At 58.9% G+C, this 18680-nt stretch overlaps 3 protein-coding genes across 6 annotated transcripts; 2 read left to right on the plus strand and 1 right to left on the minus strand.

The window, feature by feature from the left end:
* Window positions 1-14: 14 nt before the first annotated feature.
* On the plus strand, window positions 15-8100 carry MATK (megakaryocyte-associated tyrosine kinase). 4 transcript variants are annotated; one of them, XM_020895263.2, is made up of 14 exons: window positions 15-153; window positions 605-715; window positions 1408-1467; window positions 1833-1946; window positions 2032-2147; window positions 2258-2477; window positions 2960-3053; window positions 4943-5008; window positions 6240-6339; window positions 6421-6505; window positions 6693-6766; window positions 6882-7077; window positions 7453-7539; window positions 7645-8100. In XM_020895263.2, exons 2-14 carry the CDS (start codon window positions 710-712, stop codon window positions 7882-7884), a joined length of 1458 nt encoding a protein of 485 aa, XP_020750922.1. In that variant the 5' UTR covers window positions 15-153; window positions 605-709; the 3' UTR covers window positions 7885-8100. The 4 variants fall into 4 exon arrangements, with proteins under 4 accessions (XP_020750922.1, XP_020750923.1, XP_070321079.1 ...); XM_020895264.2 differs by lacking the exon at window positions 605-715 and having other exon boundaries at window positions 71-153; XM_070464978.1 differs by lacking the exon at window positions 15-153 and having other exon boundaries at window positions 441-715.
* A 3619-nt stretch (window positions 8101-11719) lies between these two features.
* Window positions 11720-14428, plus strand: RAX2 (retina and anterior neural fold homeobox 2). The gene is made up of 2 exons (XM_020895266.2): window positions 11720-12272; window positions 12875-14428. Exons 1-2 carry the CDS (start codon window positions 11904-11906, stop codon window positions 13211-13213), a joined length of 708 nt encoding a protein of 235 aa, XP_020750925.2. The 5' UTR covers window positions 11720-11903; the 3' UTR covers window positions 13214-14428.
* Window positions 14429-15668: 1240 nt separating this feature from the next.
* On the minus strand, window positions 15669-17702 carry MRPL54 (mitochondrial ribosomal protein L54). Its single transcript, XM_020895267.2, has 3 exons — window positions 17541-17702; window positions 16697-16862; window positions 15669-16058 (listed from the first exon to the last, which is right to left on the minus strand). The coding sequence occupies exons 1-3, from the start codon at window positions 17656-17658 to the stop codon at window positions 15926-15928; spliced, it is 417 nt and encodes a 138-aa protein (XP_020750926.2). The 5' UTR covers window positions 17659-17702; the 3' UTR covers window positions 15669-15925.
* Window positions 17703-18680: the final 978 nt, after the last annotated feature.

The following is an 18680-nucleotide window of genomic DNA, read 5'->3' on the forward strand; positions in this document are numbered from 1 at the left end:
CCACCCCGATCCCAGCCCCCCCCCCCAAAATGAGGAAACGCAGCAACTTGCTCCAAGTTGTGCAGCCGGGGCCGCCTCGGGGTGCGCAGCCGGCGCGCGGGGGCCCTCCTGGGGGCGGGCACGGAGTGCAGCCCAGGGGCGACCCCTGAACAGGTGAGGGCGCCGGAAGGGATAGTGGGGAAAGACCATAGGACAGTGGAGGGGGGGGGCCCAAGGGCTAGCGGGTTGGGGGATGCTGGGCGAGCGCGGGAGGGGCCAGTGTGCCAGCGCGAGCGCGCGCGTCCGGGGCGTGCGGCTGGTAGCGGCTGGGGCGGGTATGGTTGGATGCGCCCAGCAGTCGGGCGGGGTGGTATTTTTGTAGGTGCGGGTATGCGCGTCTGCAACCCCTGGGTGTGTGTATCCGCGCGTCCACGTGGAGGGATGTGCGCGCGTGTCTCTGCGCTGCGTGTGCGCGGCCCTGCGTGTAGCCCTGCGTGCCCGGGTGGCCCAGCGTGTGGCGCCCAGGTGTTCAAGTGTGGGTTGTTGGGGGGGGTGCGGCACACACGTTTCCGAATGTCTGTGCGTGTGTTCACACGTGTAGACGTGTGTGCACAACTGTCTCTAGGAGAAACTGCTTTTGCTTGCATACCCGCGTGCCTGTGGGTACCTGTGTCCACCTGTGTTCAAGCCCTGTGTGTTTCTGTGTGTTCTCGTGTGTACATGGATCAGTATGCGTGTGAGTACATAGAGGGCTGGGGATTTCTGGGGGCGGAGACTCACTCCTCCCCACCTGGCCCACGGCTCTGGCCACCTGGTGGGATCCGTGGGGAAAGCAGGGAACAGAAATGCCCCCACCCCAGCACCAGTGCGGGACTTTGTGTTTCTGTCCTCGGGTGGGGAATGGGGGCGGGGGCAGAGGGGGCGGATCAGAGACCCAGCCGGCAGCCAGAGGAGCCCAGCAGGGCCGCACTGCCCGGCCCCACCCCCGCCAGGGTCAGAGATTCTTGGGAATGACCTTGAATCATCCTCTGTTTCCTCATCATACCCCTGCCTACTTTACCAGAAAAGAGGAAGAACCAGGTTCCGTTTAGTGGCTACAAGCGCCCCACGTTTAGTGGCTCCAAGCACCCCAGTGTGGGCTGCTGGGGCCTGAGCCAGCGCCTGGCCACTCACTCTGAGCCTGCCCTGTGCCTCAGTTCCCCTTTGGGGATGACGGCGCAGCCGGGCTCCCTGCTAAGGAACTCTCCCAGGGAAAGGCCACCTCCCCTGAGGGGCTTGGGGACCAGCACCTTGGGCCCCCCACAACCCCTGGGGTGGGGGAGAGGCCGCCCGACGGTCGCCTCCACCTGGGCCAGGCTAGAAACCGCCGCTGGGCCCCCAGCCTGGCTTGAATCTTGAGCTCTCCAGCTGGTCTCTGCCCCTCCCCAGGGAAGCCCTCGCTTCCTCCACGCCTGGCACCCCTCACCCATCTCAGCCAGGATGCCAACGGTGAGTACTCCCAGCTGGGTGCCTGGGCCTAGGCCCTTCCTCGCCTTCGGCCACAGGACCTCAGCTCAGTGGGGCTGGGGGGGGGGGTGGGGGTGGGGGACCATCCGACCCGTGTCCCCTTAGGCGGCGGCCACAGGTCTTTTCCTGTCACTTGGTGTTTTTTCCCACTCTCTCCTGCCATCTTCTGCCCTGGGGGGGTCCCTCTGTTTGTGACTCCATTTCCTCTACCCCACCACCATCTCCGCTCTCCTGTGTTCTGTCCCTGGTCTCTGCCTCAATACAGTCTTTCTCTCTCCTCTGGGCCCCACCCCCGACCCCCACCATCTCTCTCATGACCCCTTTCGCCCTCTCGTCACGCCCCCCAGAGGCGCTGGGCCCCCGGCACCCAGTGCATCACCAAGTGTGAGCACACGCGCCCCAAGCCCGGGGAGCTGGCCTTCTGCAAGGGCGACGTGGTCACCATCCTTGAGGCCTGCGAAGTGAGTAGGGGGGGATGTGCTTGGACAGCAGGGGTGCTCCTCCAGGAAACATCTCCCCCACCGACCCCTGGCTCCCTCCCGGCAGAACAAGAGCTGGTACCGTGCCAAGCACCACGCCAGCGGGCAGGAGGGGCTGCTGGCAGCTGGGGCGCTGCGTGAGCGTGAGGCCCTCTCGGCGGACCCCAAGCTTAGCCTCATGCCGTGAGTCGTGGGGAAGCGCCCCCCCGGACACGGGTGGGGTCAGCAGGGCCCGCCAGCCGCGCCCAGCCCGCCCTGCCAGCCCGCCCAGCCCGCCCTTCCACCCGCTACAGGTGGTTCCACGGGAAGATCTCGGGCCAGGAGGCGGTGCAGCAGCTGCAGCCGCCTGAGGACGGGCTGTTCCTGGTGCGGGAGTCGGCACGGCATCCGGGTGACTACGTGCTGTGCGTGAGCTTCGGCCGAGACGTCATCCACTACCGCGTGCTGCACCGCGATGGCCACCTGACTATCGACGAGGAGGTCTGCTTCTGCAACCTCATGGATATGGTGGAGGTGCGGCCGCCCAGGCCCCCTAGTGCAGAGATGTAGGGAGGCCAGGCTTCAGCCCGTCCCAACAGCTGGGTAGACATGGGACACCCCCCCCCCCCCCCCCCCCCCGCCCACCAGAGGCTCATGCTTCCCAACGTGGACAAGGAAGCACTGGTCCCTGGACCACCACCCTCCAGATAGTCTGAGTTCTCCAGGTCCCCCCATCTCCAGAGGCTGGGGTGACTGCTCCAGGGACACCCAGGAACCTCCAATTTGACACCAATCCCAAGACACACACCCCCATCCTCCTGTTTCCTCCTCTGCATCCTTTCCTGTTCCCATGGAAACCAGCCTAAAGAGTCCTGTGGGAACCCACCCCCTCTCCTCCTCCCCAGCACCCACCCACCCATCGGAAGAACCCCCTGGGACGGGGATGGGAGGCAGGGGCTCACCAGATGTGGGGGGTCGCACTCACAGCTGCCTCTGCCCTGCCCCACCCCCTGCAGTATTACAGCAAGGACCAGGGGGCCATCTGCACGAAGCTTGTGAGACCGAAGAGAAAGCAGGGCACCAAGTCGGCGGAGGAGGAGCTGGCCAAGGGTAGGGGGCCCCGCCCTTCCTGCCTGAGTGGCCTGGCCTGGGGAGGCAGGGCACACAGCCAAGGCTGCCTCACCTGAGTAGGTCACAGTGCCAGGCTCTGCAGGCGGAAGACCTGGGTGCCCTTGGGGTGGGTGGGGCACGCCTGCACATACCCATCAGCACACCATCCATCTATTTCCCACACCAGCTGCTTCCCCTTGTTTCATCATCCTTCACCTGAGTCAGAAGCCCTAGGCAGATCCTCAATGCCACCCCGCCCCCAGCCCTCTGCCTTCCCACAACCCCTCCATGGCCAAGTTCTATTAACACCAGTTTCAATCTGGCCCCTCCCTGTCTGAGTGCCCCCACCCTGGCCCAGCCTTGGACCTTCCCATCAGATCACCTCCTTCCTGAAGGGAGAGTCCCCCTTCCTCCCAAACCCTGTGACCTCGGAGGCAACTTTACGTGAAAATCCACCCACCTCACTCCCGTGTCTAAAGGGGGGAGGCCAGGCAGCTCCACTGCCTTCTAGAACCTTTCCTTGTGGCTGAGCTATCTTTCCTGCTTCACCTATGAGGCCCTTCTTTTCCACATGCCCCTGGGGTTGTATGACTCTGCACTTACCCTCATGCCTCTGGACTGTTGTACATTCTGTTCCCCTGACCTGAAATGCTTTTCCCACCCTTGAGTAGTGAGATCTCCCACATTAAGAGCAAGCACACCCTGCCCTGGCCACCCCCCTTTGAACCTGGTGATCATGGATGTCTTCTTGGAAATGTCTTGGGGATGACACCCGGGTGGAGGCTGTGCCTGACCGTATCCAAGGGCTGGTGATTTTAAGAGGGGATTTGTTCGGGAAGAGGCGGAGACCTACAGAGTCTATCAGAGGACAATACAGGGGCCGGGAGAACACCGGCATGCTCGGCACAAAGATCAGGGAAGCTAGAACAAAGATGATGACTTAAAATATTTATTTTTATTTATTTGACTACACTGGGTCTTACTTACCATCTAAGAGTGTGTTAGTCGCTCAGTCGTGTCCAACTCTTTGCAACCCCATGGACGGTAGCTGCCAGGCTCCTCTGTCCATGGGATTCTTCAGGCAAGAATACTGGAGTGGGTTGCCATTCCCTTCTCCAGGAGATCTTTTCAACCCAGGGATTGAACCTGGGTCTCCAGCTTTGTGGGCAGATTCTTTACCATCTGAGTATGGGAAGAGCTCTTCACTTACCACCTTTCCTGGTGATAAAGAATCTGCCCGTAATGCAGGAAACCCAGGTTCGATCCCTGGGTCGGGAAGATCCCCTGGAGAAGGGAATGGCAACCCACTTCAGTATTCTTCCCTGGAGAATCCCATGGACAGAGGAACCTGGACGGCTACAGGCCATGGGGTCGCAGAGAGTCAGATACAACTGTGTGACTAACACTTTCAGGTCTTACTTGTGGCATGCGGGATCTAGTCCCCTGCCCAGCGTTCAAACCCGGGCCCCCTGCATTAGGAGCATGGAGTCTTAGCCACTGGACCACTGGGGAAGTCCCAAGATGATGACTTAGAGTGCTGGCATATTCTAAGAATGTTCCAGAACCTTTACCAGAAGTTCTGGAAACTTTCCCAGTATCTGTTGTGTATTTTGGTCTGTGTATCCCTGGTGGAGGGAGGAGGGCAGAGGGAAAGCACCGTAAAGGAAGATTCTGCAGGGTCTTTGGAAGGACACAGTCTCCAGGTAGAAGAGAGAAGGGCCCTGACAGGTGGGCCCTGTTGCTTTCACCACCACTCCCAGCCCCCATAACTGGTACCAGGAGTGTGGTGCATCAGACGTGGCCGTGGGCCGCTGCTATGGGAGACAGGGCCTGGTCTCCTGCCAGGTGGAGCCGCTGGCAGCCCTCTCACTGGGTCTCCCCCCCTACAGCTGGCTGGTTACTGAACCTGCAGCATTTGACGCTGGGAGCGCAGATCGGAGAGGGAGAGTTTGGAGGTGAGCAGGGGACCTCGTGGGGGCTGAAGGAAGAGAGGGTGGTGTTCCCAGAGATGAATTGACACCCACGTTTGATACCTACTTACCATGCCACTGAAGACACAAGGGCTCCTCTCTATGGAAGGAGGTTCATGACAGCCAGGATGAGGAGAGAGGTGATGAGGGCAGGTACCCAGTGGGTATGAGTGAGTCCTTCACACCCCCTGGACCCTTGCACACTTCTGTTTTATTATTATTTGCATTTTGGCTGTGCAGCCTATAGGATCTTAGCTTCCCAACCAGGGATCGAACCTGCATTAGTAGCGTGGAGTCTTAACCACTGGACCACCAAGAAAGTCCCAAATGTTTAAAATTTATGAGTTATTATTATTATTTGGCCATTCTGCAGTTTGTGGGATCTTAGTTCCCCATCCAGGGATTGGCCCTTGCACTCAGCAGTGAAATCTCAGAGTCCTAACCACTGGACCACCAGAGAAGTCCCAGGTCCCTCTGTGTCGATGCCACAGCCTGAGATTATCCTGGGAGGTCCCAGGGCTTGGATCAGGACCTTCTCTGGAAAGGGCTGGTGTGCGCATGTTTTCTGTCACGTCTGTTCAGCTCTGCCCTTGTTACAGGAAAGCAGCTACAGGCCACAGGGAGACAAACAACCAAGGCCACATGCCAATAAAACTTTATGGACACTGAAATTGAATTTTGTATCATTTTTATGTCATGAAATAGTCTTCTTGATTTTTTTTCCCCCAACCATTTAAAAATGTAAAAACCCATTCTGAGCTTGCAGGCCTTGCAAAAACCCTTGGGGGGGACTAGGTTGGGCTCACGGGCTGGAGTTTGCAGACCCCTGGTTTAGGTGATTATCTTTGCTCCGGGGTCTGGAGCCTGTCAGCTTCGCAGGTGGCTCAGTGGTAAAGAACCCGCCTGCCAATGTAAGAGACACGGGTTTGGTCCCTGCATTCGGAAGAACCCCTGGAGGAGGAAATGGCAACCCACTCCAGTATTCTTGCCTGGAGACTCCCATGAACAGAGGAGCGTGGTGAGCTACAGTCCATGGGGTCGCACAGAGTCAGACACGACTGAGCAGTTGAACAACTGGAGCCTACCGGGAGGGGTTTCCAGGCCTGGGGACCCCCACTGCATTGGCCTCTTCCACGGTTCATGTGAGTGGGTATGTGCATGTCTGTCTTGTCTCTGTGGGGTCCTGATCTCCTCCCCACCCCTGCCTTCCCCCCAGCTGTCCTGCAGGGTGAGTATCTGGGGCAGAAGGTGGCCGTGAAGAATATCAAATGTGACGTGACAGCCCAGGCCTTCCTGGACGAGACGGCAGTCATGACGTGAGTCCTAGGTATGGCAGGGGAGGGCGCCCTAGGGCCAGGGTCCCACCCCGCCTTCACCCCATACCCACCTGCCCCCAGGAAGGTGCAGCATAAGAACCTGGTGCGTCTACTGGGTGTGATCCTACATCAGGGCCTCTACATCGTCATGGAGCACGTGAGCAAGGTGGGGCAGGACCCAAGGGTGGTGGAGGGCGGTGGGAGCAGGGCCAGAGGGTCGGGGTGGGGTGGGAGTGGGGCAGGACCTGAGGGTGGGGGTTAGGGGTGGGGGAGGACCCAAGGGTCAGGTAGGGTGCTGGTGGGGCAGCTGAGCAGCCTCCAGCACTGCTAGACCCTGCCCATGTCCCCCACAGGGTAACCTGGTGAATTTTCTACGGACGCGGGGCCGGGCCCTTGTGAACACCCCGCAGCTCCTGCAGTTTTCCCTGTGAGTGGGGCTCCAGGGGGTGGCAGGGAAATCAAGGCATGGAGCTGGGAGGAGCCTGGCCTTGGGAGTCTGGCCCAGGCATCCCTGGCCCTTGCCCAGCGCCCCCTCCCCCCAGGCATGTGGCCGAGGGCATGGAATACCTGGAGAGTAAGAAGCTGGTGCACCGCGACCTAGCCGCCCGGAACATTCTCGTCTCAGAGGACCTGGTGGCCAAGGTCAGCGACTTCGGCCTGGCCAAAGCTGAGCGGAAGGGGCTGGACTCCAGCCGGCTACCCGTCAAGTGGACAGCACCTGAGGCTCTCAAGCACGGGGTGAGCCCCCCTTACCCCCAGGGCCCTGGGAACCCTAGTTCCACTATGAGCCCCAGGGCATGTCTCTGGCCTCTGAACCTCCAAAAGAATGGCTTCACCTCCCCTGTAAACCCTTGGCCACTAATTGTTCCTTTTAGCTCTTCTCTGAGCCTTTGTCTCCTCATTTCTGCAACAGTCTTGGGCTCAGCGAGTGACAGCAAGAAACACCTTGTTTTTGCACTGAGTCTGGGTTGAGGGGTAGGAGGATTCAGAGGCAGGAGTCTATTGGGAGGAGACTACAGAGTGAAGGTCAACCCAGGGGGACTTCCTGGAGGAAGCAGGAGCTGGAGTAGAAGCCCTGAGAGGTCCTTCTCATCCTGATCTTGGGCCCCACAGAAATTCTCCAGCAAGTCGGATGTCTGGAGCTTTGGGGTGCTGCTATGGGAAGTCTTCTCATATGGCCGGGCTCCATACCCCAAGATGGTAAGCAGGGTCGAGGGGCCGGGCGGGGAGGTGCTGGGTCCCCTGCCGGTCTAGGGGGTCGTGATTCTGACCCCCAGCCCACACTGGAGTGGCCTCTGCCCGCAGTCACTGAAGGAGGTGTCAGAGGCCGTGGAGAAGGGGTACCGCATGGAGCCCCCCGAAGGCTGCCCTGGGTCCATCCATGCCCTCATGGGCAGCTGCTGGGAGGCTGAACCCACTCGCCGGCCGCCCTTCCGCAAACTGGCTGAGAAACTGGCCCGGGAGCTACGCAGCGCGGGTGCTTCAGCTCCCAATGGGGGACAGGATACGGACGGTCCCGCCCTGCCCCGCAGCCAGGAGCCCTAACCCTGCCCGCGGGGCTTCGGGCCCCAGAGGACTAAGAGAGTGGGGGGTGCTCAGGGTGGGGGTGCGGACCAGGCCTGAAGAGGGGCAGGGCCGGTGAGCTGCCTGCCCGGCTCGCACCACAGGGGCAGGCCCATGCCGGGGGCTCCAGGAAGTCCATGGGCACCTCGACCCCAGGAGGCGAAGGATTAGCGCCTGGATAAAGACTGGTTCCAAGAACTGGGTGTCTGAGTGTTTCTCTGCTGCCCCTTGTGTCCGCCCTGGGGCCCGTCACTCAGCCTGGGGGCCATCTGCCTGCCCGCTGGTCTGCCCACTGGGGGGCCACCTGGCTGGGAGCTTGCTGCCCCTGAGGGCACATGTTTCCCTGGGTATGCCAGCCAGGAGACCCTCCAGGCCAGGGCCACAGCCACCCGAGGATCCACTTGCCATCACCTGCAGGCCCCCTGTCTCCTGCTGTAGCCCTCGGGGTCCCGGGTGCAAAGGACCGTGGGGGAGTTCCAGGGGCCGTGGGGGTCTGAGCCCCTGTCTGGCACCTCTCCTCCCCCACCTTTCCCCTTGAGAGAGCAAATGGAAGCCCGGATGGGGGAGGGGGCTGCGAGGGTAGCAGCGTCTCCTCCTGGGGCACTCCAGAGTGGTTATGTCCTCCACCTGTCACCCCCCAACAGCCTCACCCAGTGACTCTGGGGAACACTCGCTAGGAAAAGCCAGCTGCACGACCTGTCCCAGGGCCCTGTCCATTCTCCAGCGGGGGCTGGGGCTCCTGGCTTGCACCCCCAGGTTCGAATCCTGACTCCACCACTCTGTGGCCCGGGCTCACCGTGACCCAGCACCTCAAACTGAGGGTGTGTCTGGGATGGGGGTGTTGGTGCTAAACCCAGGGTGTCCCAGGGAAACGGGGCGGGGGTGGTCTCCCTCCCTGCCCCACCCCTGCAGCCTCCTCTCTGATCAGGCGTCTTCTGGAGGAGCCATGAGGACCCCGGGGGCTGAGTGCACATAGCTGGTGCTCAGTTGTTACCACGACTGTCAACCACCCCCTCTCCGATGACACTCCCAGATGCTTCAAGGTTGCCTGGAGAGAAGTGTCTGGTCTGTGGGGTGTGGCCCCCACCCCAGGAACCCCTGAGCTGGTGCAGGGATCCCAGGCCACGGCACGGCTTCCCACCTCCACTGGCCCACCCCTGCCCAAGTTGAGCTGTTCATATGTCTCAAGGTCACACTGCTGCTGCTGCTAAGTCACATCAGTCGTGTCCAACTCTGTGTGACCCCATAGACGGTAGCCCACCAGGCTCCGATCCCTGGAATTCTCCAGGCAAGAATACTGGAATGGGCTGCCATTTCCTTCTCCAGTGCATGAAAGTGAAAAGTGAAAGTGAAGTCGCTCAGTCGTGTCTGACTCTTCACGGCCCCATGGACTGCAGCCTACCAGGCTCCTCCGTCCATGGGATTTTCCAGGCAAGAGTACTGGAGTGGGGTGCTATTGCCTTCTCCCAACGTCACACTGGCCTCCTGCAATTCGCCACCCACTGGAGCCCCACCCACTCTCTGGCCTCAATTTCCCCACCAGCACCTGAAGGGGATTAGTGATTCTTCCTGGGGGAGAAATGCAGGATGGGAGTCCAGAGAGGCTGACAGTGGCCTGCCCACTCCCCCCTGGCCCAATCCAGCTGGAGAGGGCCGCCTGTCACTGTGGCCCCACACCACCCTGCCCACCCCTAATCCAGCCCTCTAAGCTGACACAGTGTCTGGGCCGGCAGCTGCTGGCTAAGTCTCCAAAGCAGCGCCCAGCCCCCCCCCGCCCCGCCCCTAACACCCCGATCCCTCCTGCACCTCTTAACCCACTGGGGCCAATTAGCTAATTGGGGGCTGAGAACAGAGCAGCTCATTAGCGTTTTAAAGTGATGAAGCAATTAGGGGGATTACCTCCCCCCACCCCCACTCCCCCTCTCATGAGGCCTGGCTCCCCCTACCACAATGCCCCAGCCCATCTCAAAGACAGGGCCACTGAGGCCTGGAGGGGCCTCACTCACCACCCCTCTAGCCGGACTCAGAGCTCCTGGAGCCTCCCTGTCCGGCTGACCCCTTAGGTGCTAAGCCCTCTGCCCACCCAGACCCCCTCCTCCTCTGAGGCCATTCGGCCCTGCCAGCACTCCAGGGCCTGCACCTCGGTGCTGTGAGTGTCCGACTGTGCACATGCAGGTGTGAGCGCCGCCTCCCCATCTCTGTGTGTGTCGTCCCCCTACAAAGCCAGCATTCTGGAAGCACTTAGCTCTGCTTCCTCTTGCACTCACTCTCTGGTCCATCCACGGGCCTGGGTCTCCAGCCTCACTCCACTGAGACAACCTCCCTCCCTCCATCCCTCCCGTCCTCCTTCTGGGCCTCCTTTTGCCCCCCGTCACCCCCAGGGCCCCTCCTGTTTTCAGGGCACCCCTTGCCAGAGCACCCCCAAGCTCCTTAGATTGGGCAGGGGGTTGACCATCCAGTCTCAGGGTATCACCAAGGTCCTCCTTGGTGCTCAGGCCACCGCCGGAGGGACAGTCCCATCACCCACTTGTCCCCAGACAGGGGCTGGGTTCACCGGTCTTCTTCCGTCCTCAGACTTTCTCTCCCCAGAACTTTTAAAAATATTTTTATTTACTTGGCTGCACCAGGTCTTAGTTGAGACATGTGGGATCTAGTTCCCTGACCAGGGATCCAACCCAGGCCCCCTGCATTGGGGGTGCAGAGTCTTAGCCACTGGACACCAGGGAAGTCCCCCGTCCCCCCCAGAATTACTCTCCTGTCACCCTCCCCCCAAATCTAGCCCTGACCAGGCCTCTAGTCTTCTCCTGGCCTCCCATCTTGCCCATAACACTCATCCAAAATGCCACCTATGCCCCTCTCATGCTCCACAACCTTCCATGGCTCCCCAGTACCCTGTTCACACCCAGTCTTGTCCAGAATTTACGCCCTTACACTCCATCTCCCATTCTACTCACCTTCCTTAAAAGAACCCTCCCTCCCCTGCTTGAGTTTTCCTACCAGGTTTCTACCCCCTGACATGCTGTATTTTACTTACTTAGTTATGGATTATCAGTCTCCCCCAGCAGGATGCCAGCTCCAAGAAGTGTGTCTGTGGTTTGTTCCCTGCTGTGAACAGTACCTGGTATTCAGTAAGCGCAAATGTTTATTGCGCTTAAATGTTTATTGAGCGACTGAAAAGTGAGCTTCTATTCATACTTCAAAACACAGCTAAAATGCCCCATACTCCTTTGCCCTGGATAGTGCCCAGGGGAACCGACTGGAATTACCTTCACCTCTGGGGACTTCAGCTTCCCCAACTCCCCTTGACATCTGTGAATCTGAGAGGTTCTTTTCTCACTCCAGATGATAACAAAAGCAGTCGACAGTGGCTGATTTAGTGAGTGCTCACTAAGCTCTCACCGTTGGCCAATCACTGTATATCTTTCCATCAATGTACTCTCTCATCAGCTCACTGAGTCCCTGCGAGAGTCCCACAGGGTAGGAAGTCCTGTTGCTGACACTTTACAGCTGGGAAACTGAGGCCTGGGGAGGGGGAGGCTCTTGTTTACGTTCTAGAGCAAGGTAACGGTGTCCTGCTGCCCGGCACTCCCTCTGTGGCTCGGAGCAACCAGCGCCTGGGCGGGAGGGGCCCCCCTCAATTAATCACCTCGCTAATCCTCCTCCCCGCCCGACCCCAACCCCCTCGGGTCTGGATAGGCCAGGCCAGCAGCAGACAGCACTGGGCCCACGGGGGCTGCTGGAGGGGCTGCCGGGAGCAGTGAGCACTGGGAGGTGGGCACAGGTGGGCACGGGTGGGAGGTGGGAGCACAGACAGCCCGCCAGGGCGGAGAGCTGGGGGCTAAGGAAGTGTTCCTTAGGGCAGTGGCCCAGATCCTGCCTTCCTGGGGGTCACAGACACAGAGACAAAAGAGACAGGGAGCTGCAGAGGGAAAGAGAAATAGAGGCAGAGACAGAAAAATCATCGGAGAGGAGGAAGTGGAGTCAGAGGGAGGTCACCTGAGATGCACAGAGAGGCAGAGGGAACGCCGGACCCAGTGGAGGGAGAAGCCCCTTCATATCTGACCCCAGATCCGGCAAGGGGCGGGGGGGTCCCTCACCTGTCTCACCGCCATCTGTCCTGCTGCCTTCCCGCCAGGTGGGGGCAAAGAGGAGCCATGTTCCTGAGCCCAGGTGAGGGGCCAGCGGCGGAGGGTGGGGGGCCAGGGCCTGGAGAGGAGGCCCCCAAGAAGAAGCACCGGAGGAACCGCACAACCTTTACCACCTACCAGCTGCACCAGCTGGAGCGGGCGTTCGAGGCCTCCCACTACCCGGATGTTTACAGCCGTGAGGAGCTGGCAGCCAAGGTGCACCTGCCCGAGGTGCGCGTGCAGGTGAGGGTTGCCCCCAACCGCCCCGAGGCAACCGGTGCCAGAGACGGACCCTCCCAGGGCAAGGCAAGGCTTCCCAGAGGAGGGGACGTGCGACTGGGGCCTTGACGTTTGAGTAGGAGTGTGTCAGCTAGCAAGGAGAAAGGGCATTTTTCTAGGCATCCAGAACAATAGTGCAAAGGTGTGCAGGAGTTAAATTGGAGGCATTTCTACTGAGCTCCGTGTTGAGGTGGGTGGAAGGGGAGGCAGAGAAAGCTAGTGAAGCCCCTCAAATGCCAAACTCAGTGGCTGGAACTTCATGCTGAGACCCCAGTTTGACCAGGCAGGAGGTTGAGGAGCCTGAGGGGGCCTGGACAAAGGGAAAGGCAAGGAGAACCTGGACTCAGAAGGCTTCAGTAATGATCTAATGGGGGCCAAGAGGCAAAGATCTTGCTCTCAGAACAGCCTTCTCCTCGGGGTAGGTAATGTTGGCATCGCAAGGGGTAGGAATCAGGTCAGAGAGCAGGCAGAACGCTGAGGGGCTGGGAGGCCCAGGGGGGAGAGCGGCCTTGCCTGGCGCCCGCCAGCCACCTCTGACATGGGAGCACCTCTCTTGCCGCCTCCAGGTGTGGTTCCAGAACCGCCGGGCCAAGTGGCGCCGCCAGGAGCGTCTGGAGTCAGGCTCCGGGGCTGTGGCAGCCCCAAGACTCCCCGAGGCCCCAGCACTGCCCTTTGCCCGCCCTCCCACCATGCCACTGTCCTTGGAGCCCTGGCTGGGCCCAGGGCCCCCAGCTGTGCCAGCCCTCCCACGCCTCCTGGGCTCGGGCCCAGGGTTGCAGGGCTCCTTTGGGCCCCACGCCTTCAGTCCAGCCTTCATGGACGGCTTCACCCTGGAAGAAGGTTCCCTGCGGCTGCTGGCCAAGGAGCACGTGCAGGCTCTGGACAGGGCCTGGCCGTCAGCCTGAGCCTGGTGCCCGCCCAGCCCCTCCTGCTCAGCCTGTCCATGGCCACCCACACCAAGTCCCCCACCCACCACCACCTACTTACCCTGCCTTCAGGGTTAACTGGCACCTGACTTAAAGGTGGCAGCCAGAGGTGCCCAGCCAGGGTGGGGGTCCCTGGCATGGTCTTCAGGGAGCTGGTGCCCTCTTGGGGCTTCAGTCTCCCCATCAGTCAAGTGGGTGTGTGTGGGGGTGGATTCTGAGGTTCTTAAGACTCTAAGGCTGTAACCAGGAGCCACGGGGATGTTAATTCTGAGTTGATGATTCTAAATCCTTCTGCCTGCTCCTGATTTTTTAACAGTAGGGCCGCCCTGAGAGATAACAAGTAACAGCTGCAGCAGTTCACATTCAACTGCCCCCTTTGACTGTGTGCTTCCAGCATGACCATCACTTTACCCCAAGGTGGCATGGCCATCAGCCCCATGTTACAGGGGAAGAAACAGGCCGAGAGAGGGACAGCCAGTTTCCTGAGGCCACAGAGCCAGTAGGGGGTGGAGCTCTTTTTAAGCTCATTGCCTGACTCCATCACCCGAGGCACCTAGGACCCAGGCTGGGCACTAACAGGGCGCTCCCAGGTAGAAGCAGCTGACACTGGGTGAACAGTCGATCTTTGCTCCCCCGTTATGAGTGTGGCTTGTCTCCCCATCAACCACAGCCCCCATCACATCTCCCAGCCCAATGAGGCGGGGCTGGGGCCCTGGTAGCAAGACAAGCATTTGCTGTGTCCTACCCCAGGGTTCATGAAGGCATGATGGCCACCCCTGCCGGGGTTCAGCTGGACTCCAGGACAAGGAGGCTGGCTGGGCTGGGGGTGTGTGGCCCAAGTGCCACATGTCAGGGCACCTCCCTGTGGGATGGGATGAGTCAGGATAGGAGAGTGTATGGTGGGGGGGACGTGGCAGCACCCCACTCGCTCCAGGCTCTGGCCAGGAAGTGACCACAGGTGCTAGGAAATTCCAGAAATGTCGCTCCCAGGCCGCTGTCAGCTGGCCTGCTCACCTCCCATCTGAGAGGGCACCTCCACGTGAACCCTAGGGCCCCTGTGCTGTTTACGTTGCAGCAGCCAGGCCAACCATCCCAATCACTCATCCACCCGTTCCAACTTACGAGGACACAACAGTGAACAAAGCAGAGAAAAACCCCTGCCCTCCTGGAGCTGCCACTCCAGTGGGAGAGAGACCAGAGCCCTAATTTTAAAAATAAATAAGTAAAACATGAAACACCTGCTGGTGGTTAAGTGCTTGGGAGAAAAATAAAGCCAGGAGGGGCGATCAGGAGCATGTGGTAGGGCGGCAGTTTAATATGGTGGTCAGCACCATCACAGCAAAGGTCTGGAGGTAAAGAGGGAGCCTTGAGGACATGGTGGGGGCAGGGAGAGACTCAGGCAGAGGGCCCAGGAGAGCACCACGCCTGCCGTGTTGGAGGAGCAGCCAGGAAGCCTGTGGCCATTACAACTTGGGTTTTCACTCAGCTGTGGGGACCTGCGCGGGATGGTTGGGATGATGCGCCTGCTCAGCGCGGGCTGCAGGGAGGGCAGGTGAGCGGTAATCCGCTTGGCAGAGTCCTTCTAAGAGGATGAGGGCTCTCGTTTTCCTGGGACCAGACAGAATTAGCCTCAGGGACCCTGCCCTGCCCCACCCGCCCAGCTCTGGAGGAGTTTGGAGGGTGAGAGAGCCCTGGTCCAGCCCCCTAAGCAGCGTATGCCGCCCCAAACCCAGATATCTACCCAGGAGGGGGCATGGCTGTACCACTGGGAGTGGGCCCTGGCACCGTGTGTGTGTGTGTCCTTCAGCCTCCTCTAAGCTGCTGGGCACCAGTGGGTTGGACAGAAGGATGGTGGGTAGGCCCAGGTTCCTTGGCTCAAGTGACTGGCCAACAAAGATAACCCCTGTGACCCTGGCAGAAAAGAAAGAGAAGTCCCTTCCCTCTGGCTGGGTTTGCTGAACTGGGTATGGGGTGTCAGTCAGAAGTCCTGGAGAAACCCCTACCCAAGGGGTAAAAGGACCTACCCACTGGAGTTAAAAGGACCCAGAGATGGAGAGCACCTCATAGCTGAATGCTGAAGCACCTGGATCCAGCCATGCCTAGCCCTGGACATTTCCATTCCTGAAGTTCACGAAGACTCTTCTGCTCTGGATGATGTGGCTCAGGTATGAGTCCAAGTCCACTGCAATCCAGGGAAGCTTGGCTCAAAAAATCTCCCCCTAGAGGACAGAGGTTGGGGCCTCTTAGCCAATGCTAGGAATTCCAGGAATCAGGGTGAGAAGCTCGAGGAGGCTGGGAGGTGAAGATGGACCTGCAGATCCCCAGCAATCACTGAGGGTGAAGGCTGAGCCATGGAACCACTGGGCCTGAAGTGCTCAGCCCCCCACTGCCTGTCCCAAGTCCCTCCTGACCCCAATATCACAGGACACTCAGCGACATCCGGGGCCTGCCAATAATTGCCCCCAGAAGGCTTTATTAGCTCCCAGGGCCCTGATTCAGTCTCACTCTGGGGGCAACCCCAGTGAGGGGGGATTCTCCTCTGTTCTCAGAAACGTCTGCTTCTCCAGAAAATAAAAAGTCCTGGGGACAGGCTGGGGGAGGTACCAACTCCCCCCCACCTCGCAATCTGTCCTGTCTCCTCCAGGTCCTTGGAGGGTCAGTGTCCTTTTAGAGAGCTCTGGCCCTCCCCCGCTAGAACTTCTGGTTCTTGCTCAGCCGGTTGTGGCGCCAGATGTTGTGTTTCCGGAGCAGCCGCCAGTACTCCCGGGTCTCCGGGTCCAGCTCCTCCAGCTTCTTGGGGGGGCCCACATTCATCTGGAACAGCCTGATGGGAAGTGGGCGGGAGTCGGGGTTACAGAGCAGCCCCCTTCCCCATGGCTCCCCTATCCCATCCCAGACACCTTGGGCACAGGCTACAGCAGTACCAGGTCCCTTGGTGGCCAGCTGACCTCAGGGCAGTCCCTCCCCACCATGAGCCAGCTCCTGGACTGTGGAACAGGGGGCGCCCCCATCCCAGTGGCCCTGGGATCTGAAGTAGGCACACGCCAAGCCTTCTGCCTCCTGGCCATCGTCTGTGCTGTGCTGCCCGCCTGTAAGGCCTCCCCACCCCCTCACTCAACCTTTCTAAACCTTACCCAGTTTAAAGGATGGGCACATGGTGATGGCTTCCGCATCCTGCCACTGCTCACAGAGCCAAGAGCAAAATTACCCCTGCAGCCCCCGACAGCCAGGCTCCACCAGGTTCCTCCCTGTCTTCCCCTACCCTCCACCTTGCCCCTTGCTATCCACGTACAAGCCAGGTGCAGTTGTGCACAGGGCCTTTGCACTGGCTGTTCCCACCTGCCTCTGAAGCTCTGGCCATCCACTCAGGTCTTAACTTACCCACCAACTCCTTAGGGAAGCCCTCCTGAAATCTCAGATGGGATCCACCAGGCCCTCCTCACTCAGTCCTGACCCACTCACCACTCGGGGTACTCGGAATCCGGCTTCAGGACCACATCCTGGCCCTCCTTGTAGATGCTGACACCCATGGCGTGCGTTGTGAGCCGGACGGGGTCTGTACACACCTCGGGGTCTTTCAGGGTCTCTCCCACCGCAGCACCTTTGCCGCTTTTGCCGCCCTTAAAAACTGCGGTGGAGGAGAGTTATGTCAGCCCAGCTACACCCTCGGGAGGCCAGCCTTCCCTTTCTGCTCCAGCTGTACCCTGTGTACTGTTCTCAAAACGATTTTAAGTGGGACACGGGCACTGTATTAAATGACATTGCTATTCACAGGAACTAAGTTCATTCCTTTTCAATTCCATTTTCATTCCTTCTGTTTATCTCACGAAGAAAATCTCGGCCGGCTGCCGTGTGTCTTTAAAACCTCATGTTTCGTTTGCCAAGTCTCTCCTTTCAACAAGGGACATCAGGCAACGCTGCATCCAGAAAAAATTTCAATCTTGTTTTGGCTTTAATACTTAGATGCCCATATGGCCCGAATTTCTGGTGGTAATTTGCTAAAAAGGTGACTCCTGCGGACGCAGAAACGTGCTAGGGACCCAAGTTCAAGTTCTTCCCCTAACCACTCCCCCATCCACCCGCAAAAAACACACACACACACACACACACACAGCAACCTTGTGCCTGCGCACAGAGTCCAACCGCACCCTAGTTACCTCACACTGCGCCTGCGCAAACAGCCGCGCTTAGATGCCTCTACGCTTGCGCGCTCATACTAGGATGCGTCTCCCGACTAGCGCTTGCGCACTACGAACTTCCTAATGTCCCCACTATTCCCATTTTGGTCTCTCTTAAGCCAGCTTACCCGGTCTCTTGGCATAATCGCGTACATGTAGTCTTACAGAAGCCGCGGTGTCCGGAAGCTCCCAGGCCCGCCAGCCGGCCCAGCTCCGGGTAGCACCGAAGAGGAGTCTAGCCGCCATGACGTATGCTGGCAGCGTGCACGTGCACGTTTCCGGAAGACGTCAGCGGCCGTGGGATTGGGGGTTGTAGGCCCCTAGAGATTTATGGGAAATGTAGTATTCCAGCGGTAGGCATATCTTTATTGTGATTTCTCTAAACTTTTATAACTATCCCTAGTTAGGGGAAGAAGCGACTTTCAAAGGATGTTTCATTGACCTCTTGCCCTTCAGTTACATCACTTACTTATCACACTTCTATACATTCCTGATTGTATTCAACAAGCAACTGTGTGTGCTCAATCAGGTCCAGCTCTGTGACCCCAGGGACTGTAGTCCACCAGGCTCCTCTGTCTGGGAGTGGGAAAAAATGGGATTTTTTTTCCAAGCACGAATACCGGAGTATTTCCTTCTCTTGGGCACCTTCCTGAACCCAGGGATCAAACCTGGGTCTCTTGCATTGGCAAGCGGATTCTCTACTACTAGCGCCACCTGGGAAGCCTTGGATAGGGGATTATGTATCCGTTAAATTTATAGCAGGTCTGTTTCAGGTCTCTCGCTCCCAATTTTGTGGACCACAGATTACATGTGGCGTTTAAAAACTAAAATAAAGGCTCGGGGATCAGGGGGGAGAAAACTTGTTAGCATTACATTAAAAAGTCCTACCACCCTGTAAGTTATACCCATGTAGCCAATGGCCCTCAAACTTTCGAAAGCCATCACATGCAACAGGTGATAAATAAGGGTTTGGCTATCCTAAGCCAATTAATTTCCCACAAAGCAGGTCTACACAAGAGAAAAATAAGTACGTTTAAGTCAACTTTTCAAAGTGAAATATTTCTCCAGGTTCTGACACTGGGTTCTTCTCAGTAGCTAAATTTCTGAAAACCTAGAAGTAATAAAAGCTAACACTTACTAGACTCGATATTTTCCAGCCCTACTGCTAAATCTGCACCCAGCTCGATTTCGTTTAATTAGGAGGTAGGTGTGGGCTTCCCTGGTGGCTCAGCCGTGAAGAACCGGCCTGCCAACCCAGGAGACGCGGG

Source organism: Odocoileus virginianus, chromosome 3 (genome assembly GCF_023699985.2).
Source record: "Odocoileus virginianus isolate 20LAN1187 ecotype Illinois chromosome 3, Ovbor_1.2, whole genome shotgun sequence".
NCBI classification, from domain to species: domain Eukaryota; kingdom Metazoa; phylum Chordata; class Mammalia; order Artiodactyla; family Cervidae; genus Odocoileus; species Odocoileus virginianus.

Bases quoted from the DNA above. Each gene is read 5' to 3' on its own strand.
- MATK (XM_020895263.2), top strand. The intron at 1,947-2,031 runs GTGAGTAGGGGG...CCCTCCCGGCAG, and splicing joins CCATCCTTGAGGCCTGCGAA to AACAAGAGCTGGTACCGTGC. The intron at 6,767-6,881 runs GTGAGTGGGGCT...CCCTCCCCCCAG, and splicing joins CAGCTCCTGCAGTTTTCCCT to GCATGTGGCCGAGGGCATGG.
- RAX2 (XM_020895266.2), top strand. From the start codon at position 11,904: ATGCACAGAGAGGCAGAGGGAACGCCGGACCCAGTGGAGGGAGAAGCC. The intron at 12,273-12,874 runs GTGAGGGTTGCC...TGCCGCCTCCAG, and splicing joins TGCCCGAGGTGCGCGTGCAG to GTGTGGTTCCAGAACCGCCG.
- MRPL54 (XM_020895267.2), bottom strand. From the start codon at position 17,658: ATGGCGGCTAGACTCCTCTTCGGTGCTACCCGGAGCTGGGCCGGCTGG. The intron at 16,863-17,540 runs GTAAGCTGGCTT...CCTCCACCGCAG, and splicing joins CGATTATGCCAAGAGACCGG to TTTTTAAGGGCGGCAAAAGC. The intron at 16,059-16,696 runs GTGAGTGGGTCA...ACTTCCCATCAG, and splicing joins GATTCCGAGTACCCCGAGTG to GCTGTTCCAGATGAATGTGG.